At 37.8% G+C, this 10,864-nt stretch overlaps 1 protein-coding gene across 1 annotated transcript; it reads right to left on the reverse strand.

Moving 5' to 3' along the window:
- Window positions 1-948: 948 nt before the first annotated feature.
- LOC131928383 (uncharacterized) lies at window positions 949-10,660 on the reverse strand. The gene is made up of 11 exons (XM_059284398.1): window positions 10,607-10,660; window positions 9,435-9,655; window positions 8,716-8,882; window positions 7,814-8,064; window positions 7,176-7,315; window positions 6,268-6,407; window positions 5,606-5,747; window positions 4,454-4,729; window positions 2,818-3,006; window positions 1,853-2,000; window positions 949-1,286 (listed from the first exon to the last, which is right to left on the reverse strand). The coding sequence occupies exons 1-11, from the start codon at window positions 10,653-10,655 to the stop codon at window positions 985-987; spliced, it is 2,025 nt and encodes a 674-aa protein (XP_059140381.1). The 5' UTR covers window positions 10,656-10,660; the 3' UTR covers window positions 949-984.
- Between the last annotated feature and the right edge of the window lie 204 nt (window positions 10,661-10,864).

Raw genomic sequence — 10,864 nt, forward strand, 5'->3', positions numbered from 1 at the left:
TATAGACAATAGTCCGTTACCCTAACTCAAGACTTCCGGGTTAGCAATTGTTCTTTGAAATACATTTGCGAATAGATTCAACATTACATATCAGATCTATATTTTAAGACTTCACTATTAGTAAAGTATTTTCGTAAATAACTTTTAAACTTAAAAAAAAAGAAACTTCTGAATAATTTAATCAATCCAAAACATCGTTTATACTTAATATTGCTTTTTATTATGATTAATTATTTTACTGTATTCACAGAATACATGAAAGTAAACATAATAGTAAATAGATACTGAGAAAATGTACACATACAATAATGATTTAATACATTAAAATATTAAAAATTAAATAATTACAAGGAATTTTATATATATATATATATATATATATATATATATATATATATATATATATATATATATATATATATACATATATATATATATATATATATATATATATACATATATATATATATATACATATATATATATATATACATATATATATATATATATATATATATATATATATATATATATATATATATATATATATATATATATATATATATATATATATATATATATATATATATAGACAGGCAATAGCCTTTAATGTTTAGGACAGCAAATGATGATGCTATAGTAAGAGATAAATAATCATTGTAAATCAAAGTTACAGGGTTTGCTTATGGTCAGCCCATCCTGTATTGCACCTATATACAATTCAGAAGTAAATGTGAAAAATACTGTTTTAAGAATTTTTAAAAATAACAGATTCCATACAACATGATTTCATGGTTTCCAACTATCGCAATCTTTATTGCACAAACATGGGCACCCCGTGTTGAAAGAAACAATTATTGTTGTCGTTCTTGCCTGATTTTCATTGTTTAAAAAACACGCATAGTGCTTTTTGAGAATTAATTCGCATAATGAAATAAATGTTTTTTGTAATAATTAAAGTGAATCTTCCTGCAAGTTATAACATTATTGAAATACAAAACACTCTAAAACAAGCATGAAGACGACTGCAGAGAACGAGAAGATATTTTTCCCCGCAGCCGATTCCCCATCGCCACCCTCCACACTGGGACACGTGACCCCCTCCGTGGTGACTTCCTGTGTCGTGACCTTGACCTCGTCCTCGTCGAAGCCCTGGAACTCCCAGTCCCCGCACTTGGGGAAATTTTTCGGAACTTTCGGGAACTGTGTCTTGTTCCCCACTTGAAACACCAAAGACATTCCGGTCTCGGCGTGGAACTCGATGTGGCAGTGGAACAGCCAGATGCCTGGGATGGGTGGGGATGGGGTGGGGAGAGGGAAGAGAGAAAGGCACCATTTTAAAAAATAATGCTGGTAATATGCCTGGTGAGTTGAAGCTGGTAAAACAACATAATAAGTGAGTTACATTTTTTATCACCTTGGTTTACCAAAATATTAAATTGTATGGTGGTCTACTGAGAGATATTTAATAGGGTGACAGAAAAACTGCGAAACGGAAAACTGCGCACAAAAAAGTGGGCAAGGGCATTTTCTTTTTCTAAAAATCGAGTACTTATAGATTGACGTTAACAAAAAGTGACCACATGTACATTGTAGCATAGTAAAACATTTCCACGAAATATGACCAAATTAATGAATATCAGTATAATTAGTTTGTATTTGCGCATTTTATTTGTATGCGCAGTTTTCCTTTGCGCATTTTTCTATGTATGAGGTCATTCAAAATGTTGTCTGTTGATCGAGAACTTAATCAAATTTATGACACGGTATTTAAAATTTTGGATTCAGGCAATAACACGAAATAATAGAAACAGAGGGATAACTCTAGTTTCAATCAAAACACAAGTAATACCTGGGTTATCTGCCCTGAAGCGTAGGATCGTGTATCCTCCATCAGGAATGATAATCGTGTCTTTGAGCGGCGCATTTGAAGTTGTACGATTTATCAACCCATTTTTATCCAGTTCTTTGATGGTATCCATTGACACTGAATCGCCGAGCTGTGGATTAAATAACAGCAATGAAGTTTCATCTTCACTACCAGATGGAGTCAGATTTTATTATATACTTGGATAGTCAGAGATAGTAAAAAAACAAACACTGAATGCAAGTAAAAAAGAATGAGCGATTTTTGCTAAACAGTCAGCTAAAAATATGGAATAGTATCTCTTGCTGAAAATTATTTGTATTGGTTTTTTTTTCTTTGTTACAAATATGCATTTTTTTTAAATATTGGAAAAGACCTGTTGTTGAAACTTCAAATACAACTTTTTTTGTTTTTTTTTTATTTATGGGTTTTTAGTTATAGGTTTTTTTATATGTAAAAAAATGGAGCAGTTGGGAATCAGAGACTAGTGGACTGAAAGTGTGGTAGTTGGTTGTGGTTTGTTTTGGTAGTGGTTGTGGTAGTGTGCATCTGTTAGCATGTATGGGAAAGTATTGGCAGCAGTTGTGTAATAATGGTTGTATTGGTTGTGGTGGTTGGTTGCAGCTGTCGAAGTGTGCATCTGGTATATGGGAAAGGATTGGCAGCAGTTGTGGTACCGGTCTTGTTATTGGTTGTAGAAGCGGTTGTGGGAGTGTGTATCTTGTAGCATGTATGGGAAATGATTGGCAGTAGTTGTGCAATGGTTGTGGTATTGGCTAAGGTAGTTGGCTTTAGTTGTACTTATGGGAGTGGGCATGTGGTATATGGGAAAAGATTGCAGCAGTTCAGTAACCGTATGTGGTACAGGTCTTGTTAGTTGGTTGTAGTAGTGTTTGGATCAGCGTGCATCTAGTAGTTATATACGAAAATATTGGCATCCAAGAACTCACTCTGTCCATGGCGACAACCCTGAACCTATGTCCATGTAAGTGTAAGGGGTGATACGCATGCGCAGGTTTCCCCTCATCCACGATGACCAGCTCCACCAAATCTCCCAGGGCAACCTGGTACATGTGTACGCATGCGCACCATTCCTTGGTGCATTGTTTCTGGACAGTCTCCGCGTTACAGTACTCACTCTGAAGTAAACACAAATAGATAATTGCGTTTATCATTCTTTAATAAGTTACAACGAGTTGAACTTAAAACGTGTAGTATATAGTAATCTAATATACAGCAACAGCATACACGGAAACTTATATAAAACCGTACTGTTTTCTCTCTATCCAATTAAAGTTCCGCGTAAACCTGGACATTGAGTGCCAATACAATCGTGCAAAAGAGGTTCTAGAGAGCTATAAAATGTACAATCTGCTCATTAGCTTCGAGAAATACTTATTGTAATTGAGCTCTTCGTTTAATTCATTTTATAAAATGTCCGACTAATTAATTGTCATATTATTCATGTTCATAATATATTTACTTTATGTGTCGCGGTGATGAGTATTTGAAAGCACACTTTTGCAAAAAGTCTTGCCCGCGCCCAGAGTTAAAACTGTGTTCAATTATTTATGTATGAATTTAACGTAATGCTTTTGAAAATGAGAGTTAGAAATAACTTTTTTACAAGTTTATTTCTTATAAGAACTTTTAGCATGCATCTCAATTGAGGAGGGGGGGGGGGGGGGTCATTGCAATCTCGGGAACAAGTACTTCACTCTGACGAAATAGAAGAAAAAATATATTTAAAAATACAATCTTTAACCATTGCACACACTCCCCTGAAGTTTAGGTGTCGCGTCCGGAAGTTTCAAGTATCCCGTGGGAAAAATGTCTAAAACACTTATTCTTATCTCCATATAACAATGATAGCATTACCGCGTGCGTTTTGTACACAATTTTAATAACGAAATATGTATTGAAACAATTTCATAAAAACGTTTTAACAACAAGCTTATATGTAATAATGCACTAAAAAAATGAGAAAATAAATTATACACTACTATTTTAATAACTATAAAGAAAAAAAGACTTTAGTATCTATTGGATACCTTTACAAATATTTAGGAAGAGACCCACGCTTTTCTTTATAGTTATTTAAATAGTAGTGTATAATTTATTTTCTCCTTTTTAGTGCATTATTAAATAAAAGCTTGTTATTAAAACGTATTTTTATGAAATTTTATTTAGTACTTTACATGTTTTTATTTACCATAGAGTTACATGACTAAAAACCATTGAACGTGATGACGCGCTATTGAACGTGATGACCCGTGTGGAGTAGTTGGATAGAACTGCCTACTAATTTGGTCAAATTAGTAATTAATTCATAAAAAATTAATCAGGCGACCAATTAAGTCAAATTGAATGTCTTGATGCATTGTCTTCATGTCTTGACCCACGTACCAATTACGGACCGTATCTGTCAGTTAGAAGTGCCTGTAATTTCGCTCGGCCGTTTCGTTAAAGACAGACAGACTGACGAAAGACTGACGAGGAAGTGAGTTAAATAAAAGCTTGTAAAAATGAAAAGCTTTGTTTATGGCTAGATAAACACCGCCGTCGTTGAAGGAATTTTAAAATTACCTGCGGGACATCGTCAAACTGTGTCAGGGGCGGCGACTGCGGCATCTCAGATGTGATGAAGTTGATTTGGGGGGAATAAAATTTACTGCTAGCGTTGAACGGGTAAAACTGCAAGTGGTGGGCTCGCAGGTTATCGATGGGCACGAAATCGATAGCCAGGTAAAATTTCTTGTCAGGTATGGAGGTGAGGAGATCGATGTCTCCGTCGTCGTAAGATTTCATGTCTTTGATTTCGGCCGAGCCGTTGGGTGGGACGGGGAAAGCTGGGTTTAGATGCTGAGGATGAGACAGGAGGGGTTAATTAAATATCACGTGTGGTTGTTAGTTTTACTGTTTCTTTCAGTCATCTCTTAGGGGGGTACTCCACACTTGAACAAAATAGAGTTTATATAGAAAATATATACTTTTACCAGTGTTCGCTCCCCCCCCCCCCCCGAGTTTTAAGTATCCCCCCTCGGAGAAAAAAGTCTGAAAGAAACACTCGTTAGTTTACACTGAAGTAAAATAAACACTGAGATTGTACTTACTTAGTTTATGTAAGTCCCAAAATACAGAGGCGTAGTGACCCCTCCCAGCGCGAACTTTCCATATATTTGTTATATTTATAATTCAAAATAGCAGCTAAATGAGCTTATTTTGGCGCCCCTAGGGTCGGCGCCCGGTGACATAAATACCCCCACCCCCACTCGCCCATCGCTACGCCTCTGTCAAAATGAGCCGAAATTGTTCAGCAGAATGTAAACTTGTGTATAAGAGAGTTTGACATCAATTGCAGTTTGTGACATTAATGTTTAACAGATATCCAGCAATATCTTGCATACAAAATGTAAAGTAACCCTTTGAACCTGACGGTACGTGGGGTAGGTGACCTCTTAATATTGTGGAAGGCACTACATGCCCAGACGCCTCTACTTTATTTAACGTGAGTCAGGTACTCATCAGAGCTGGATGGACTCAGGGACGTTTTACTCACACAAACCCGGAATTTGAACTCTAGACTTTTGGATTAAAAGTAGTTTGCTAATATCTAATATCTGCCTTCAGCGCTCAATAAACATTGATAGAGTATGCTAGATACAAAATAGAGGTTCTCTGCCAAAACGCTCGGCATAATTCGGAATGATTCGGTAAAGCTCGGTAGAAACAACTCACAATGCCGTCACGTATCCCATTCTCCCATTGTGTCGGTTCTGGCGGAAGTTCATTTGGTGCGCCGTCGTATTTCAAGATGGCTGTTTGCCCAGCTTTGAAGTTGGCACAGTTGTTGTAGCCACGGGTTCGGATCCAGTACTGTCTGTGTGGAATACAGGGAGAAACAAATGCACATGATGAGGACTGTATATGGCAATACATGCATCGTACTTAGCCAGGGGTCGGCAACCTGTGGTTCGCGAGCCGCAAGCTGACTCTTCAGACTCAAAAGGTTGCCGACCCCTGTACTAAGCCATTAGGGCGTTCTCTTTAAATCTCTACTTGATTTAGATAAACTCGAAGAATAGGTTGTACGCTGATGATATAACGACAATGCTTTCAACAAGACTTCGTAATTAAATTCACATGATGGTATACTAAGCTATATCTTACTATACACACGTGTAAATAACTAACCCATAAGTAGATAACTAACCCATCTGTAAATAACTAACCCATTTGTAGATAACTAACCCACCTGTAGATAACTAACCCACCTGTAGATAACTAACCCATATGTAGATATCTAACCCATCTGTAGATAACTAACCCATCTGTAGATAACTAACCCATCGGTAGAAAACTAACCAATCTGTAGATAACTAACCCAAACATTAACTTACCTGAGAGCCGAGGTCTTGTCAGCGAAGAGAATAAAATCAAAACGCTCTCCTCCGTTGATGGTGATGGAGTCAGTGATGAAGGGCTTGAGGTAGTTCCCATCACTGGCAATAACGTTCATTGTGTGGTCATCGATAGAAAACTGAACACAAAGCATTATAATCAGTTCAAGCATTATGTTTTCTTATGATATTAAAATATACTTCTATTGTATATCAGTGTTTAATATATAGGTATACTATACGTGATATCATTAACTAAAACAGGATTTTGTCACAATCCAACGAATCCATGTTTTATATTAAAATAAGATGGAAGTTTTAGAAGACATCAAAGTTTACTTTTCAAAAAACCTGTAATGATTTAATTATGGACGGGTAAAAAATACATAACGTTTTATAACGGATTTATAATTTTGGAGACAGCCATTTTAATTTATCATATCTATTAACACTAGTAAACTAGTGTGGCTCTATGTATTTAACATTGCTTTTCTGTGCTGGACTCTGTTACGTCCCCCCCCCCCCTTCCACCATGGGAATGACATGTTATTTACCCGTACCGCATGCGCAACAACTAAAACCTCGGACGCACATAGTAAACTGCTTAAAAGAAACAGCCTGCAGTTGCGCTTGCGTACAAAGCTTAATTCCCTCGAACAAAGTGGAATCCAGAGGAGTAGCGAGGGGAGGGGGGGGGGCGGACAAAATGGGTTGGAATAATAAATTGAAAGGTAGAGGGGGTGCAAATCGAAAGTTTGAGGGGGAGGGGGTGCAAATCAAAATCTAGGGGGGGGGGGTGCAAATCGAAAGTTTGTCCCCGGGCGTCAGGGAGGGTCGCTACGCCTCTGGTGGAATCTCTGCCAAAGACTAAGCTTATTGTTTTTCTTTTGTCTTCTAACGATACTCACCTGAATGGGGCAGTTGGCGATTCCAGCGCTGATCAAACGGAATCGATACTTTTTACCAGGTGTGACGGTGAAGCTTGACCTTGGGGTAAAGGTCGTCTCGTTGGTCGTTTTGTTAAGGTATCCCTGATACTCGCCCCGCCCTGCGGAAGTGACGTCATTAAATATTTAGTCCGATGTTTTAAAAAAAAAACGCACAAAATGTGTACTAAAGAAGACAGAGAGTAATAGAACTACATCGACAATTCAAAAGACGAAAATCTGCCGAGCTTCAATTTTTTTTTAATTAAAAAAGGCCAATTTTTTTTTGTCTTTTGCGTGTGTGTATGAGTGTGTTTGTAGGTATTTGTGGTTGGGAGTGTTGATATAAAAAGTAAAAAAAAAACAAAATTCCGTTTTCAAACCTGACTACCCATGGGGCAAACGAAGTAGAGCTCACCTGTTTCTGTAACCTCGGTATTTGAAGTGATAGTGTGGTCAGCACTATGTCCAGCCGCCTTTACTTTCCCTTTCTGAGTACCCATCAGAGCTGAGTGAACTCAGGACCGTTCTACTGACTTGAATTCGTATTTGAACAGTGTTGGTATAGAATTATATATAATATAATTAGTTTATTTTTTAATGGAGAAATTAGGACTAACCATTGATAAACATTTGTTTAGGCTTGTTGTCGTAATCAAAATGGACGTATTTAGCCAAGCGGTTGGTCATCATGTCTACGGTCCAGTCGTTGATGAGAATGACGTGTTCAGATAGATCAAAGTCGTAGAGTAGGTGATACGGTTCGTTGACCTCAGGGAGGCGGACAATCAGGGGACCGAACAGCCCGTCCGCGCGCTGAGCCCCCGCATGGCCGTGCCAGAAGTGGGTCCCACTTGTTTCGACCTTGAACCTGGGGTCAGATGATTTAGGGGATGAAAAGGTGGACATTTGTCTAAGAGGCAAGCAGACGTTTGGAAGCAAGAGCGAAGAAGGAGCTGGCGTAACTAAAGTCGCTAGACCCGTGTGTGTTAAACGCCGATCACATTTTTAACAAACCGTATGTGCAGATAATAAAGGGATATGATTAAAATTATATGTGTGGGTGAATTTCTTTTTATATATAACAATAGTTAGACGTTGGTTTCAGTACGTCAATAGATGCCTCAAAAAATGGCTGGTTCTAGCGGAAAAAAAGGTACTCTTGCGAAATGGAGAGAAACTACCGCTTTGATCTGCGGCGATGTTTTCGGCCTTTTGTCTTGTCGGCCTTTTGGATGTTGGCCTTTTGACCTACACCCCCTGCGCAGAACTAGTGAATTTCAAATTTTTTCCGAAAAATCTTTTTCCGAGTAGTCACTTCGAAAAAAAATTGCCTAACAGCCAACTTGGTCCTGGGCTAATTTATCCAACTTCCCTCAGTGGTTGCTTTTATTTCATGGTAACAGAGTTCCAGTAACCTGCAACTGATTTAATTAAAACCCAAACCGACACCCCGACAGAGATATCACAGCAATTACATGCCAGTAACACTGCTTACATATCTGTAACAACGCTTACATACCTGTAAGTAAACTTGGCGTTGAAAGGTATCGGACACTGGGTGACCATGCTGACCCCGTCCATGTAGGGGGTCCCGTGTTGCAGGATGCCGTGCCAGTGGATGCTCGTGCCCTCGGAAGATTCCAGACGGTTGTAGACGGTCACCTGTATTGTGTCATTCTGACACACCTGTGGGGTGGGGGTTTAACATGAATTATGTCCCATTTTTCTATGTTAATAATGTAAACAAGTTTCGTTTTTATAAGGTTTTATACAGCGGATTTGGCGGACGATGAAGGCGTGTGGTGGAAGAGTGGATGGGCGTTGTGGCGGGTAGGGTAGGCGTGGTCGAGAAAATGTATAGGCGTTTGTCAAGAAATGACTGGGCGTGGTGGAGAATGGAGAGGGCGTGGTCGAGATATGAATGGGCGTCGTCGAGAATTGAGTGGGCGTGGCAGAAAAATAAGTGGGCGTAGTAAAGTGAAAAGGGGGGGGGGCGTGGTGAAAAAAAATTAGAGCTTTATTGAGTGATGTAATGGCGTGTTCAAATCAACAACTCCCTAACCCCTCCATAAAATATATTTTAGGGTCATTAAGGTTTCAGAACCTGAATTTTTTTTATCTCCCTTATCTAAACGGATCTTCCCTTATGACTTTCGACGAATCCTACATTCCTCTTCATCTGCGCAATCGGCATTATCAACCGGGAACTTAGAATCTATGACTGAATGATACCCTTACCTCAATAGCGGGACCAGGTAACATCCGGTTCACGACCTTGATCCCCCTCGCCCAGCCGTCCCCAGCGATACAGTGGGGCAGGTAGCAGTGGCTCTGGTTGTAGGGACAGCTGTAGCAGGCCTTGGACATGACGTAAAAGTTCTCAACGGTCCACTCGTAATGACACACATAGGGCTGACTGCTGGCGTCACATTTTCTTCTACACGGGTGGTTGGTGTAGTCTACACGAATGGAAGGAATGATGTTGGTAATAACGATATGAATGCTGCTGTACTCAGAAATTTACAAGCACAGCTGATAAGCATTATGGGCTCTAAGTGTCAAAGCTCTATGTATTTTTTATAGCATTTGTTAACTATAACTATGTCCCTGATGGTGTAGTCTACAGAGATGAAATGAGTGATGTCAATAGAAAAAACGACATGTTGCTATGTTTAGTAAAGAAAAAGTAAAATAGCCTTGCAGGCTGATGAAGTAATGCTAAGCACAACATCGAAAGCGATAATTAAATACGTTGTATTAAATAAAATGGAACTTCCGCATTCCATAATTTGCCATCTACTGATAGGATACTGTTACGGCTGTTACAGCCGATACAAAGCATGAACAATTATATCAAATGTGATTAGAATTTTTTTTAAATCATTTATTTTTGCATTATTCTTCTAACATCGACTACATTGATACACATTGTGTCGTTTAAATTAAAACAAATTGTGGGTGTTCTTGTTGAGCAGAATTTTGTACAATTTATCTTAAATAACAAACCGTTTTTTTTATTATTCTTAAACTTAATCATATAAACTTTTAACTTATCTCTATTGAAAAAGAAAGTTTAAGACATAGGGCTTACACATGTAAGTAAATTTAGCGTTGAAAGCGATTTTTATTTTATACTCGAGTGGCTACATAGTAATAGAAGGAAACAACTTGCTTTAGCATGGGTTCAAAATCAACGTACAGAGCGTAGTTGATAAAAGTTATCATATGAGCGTGTAAGAAAACTATCAACACATACCATTATATCTATCAACACCTACCATTAAAGGTAACAACACCCACCATTAAAGCTATCAACACCTACCGTTAAAGCTATCAACACCTACCATTAGATATATCAACACCTAACAATAGAGCTACCAAAATCTACCAGTAAATCTATCGACACTTACCATTAAAGCTATAATCCCAGCGATTATCAGATGATACGAGGTAAAACATACAGATTAGAAGACAAGCCTTGGTCAACATGCTGGAATATTAAAAGAATAAATCATTTTAAATATACAACAACATTAAACAAGTAATATTTGAAAAAACACAATAAATGAAATACAAATGCATTTATCTCTGTTTCAATTAAAATCGTGCATTTTAAATACAAATAGATAATTATTTTAAATCTATTATGTGTTTTTAAAAAATACACA

Source organism: Physella acuta, unplaced genomic scaffold (genome assembly GCF_028476545.2).
Source record: "Physella acuta isolate Inbredline_101_S28 unplaced genomic scaffold, ASM2847654v3 ptg001495l, whole genome shotgun sequence".
Lineage (NCBI taxonomy): Eukaryota > Metazoa > Mollusca > Gastropoda > Physidae > Physella > Physella acuta.

What these genes read in the sequence shown, in the direction of transcription:
- LOC131928383 (XM_059284398.1), bottom strand. Translation starts at nt 10,655, where the DNA reads ATGTTTTACCTCGTATCATCTGATAATCGCTGGGATTATAGCTTTAAT. An exon ending in CTGGGATTATAGCTTTAATG is followed by an intron (nt 9,656 to 10,606) that starts GTAAGTGTCGAT and finishes CCATTCGTGTAG; the next exon opens with ACTACACCAACCACCCGTGT. An exon ending in AACGCCAAGTTTACTTACAG is followed by an intron (nt 8,065 to 8,715) that starts GTATGTAAGCGT and finishes ATCTGACCCCAG; the next exon opens with GTTCAAGGTCGAAACAAGTG.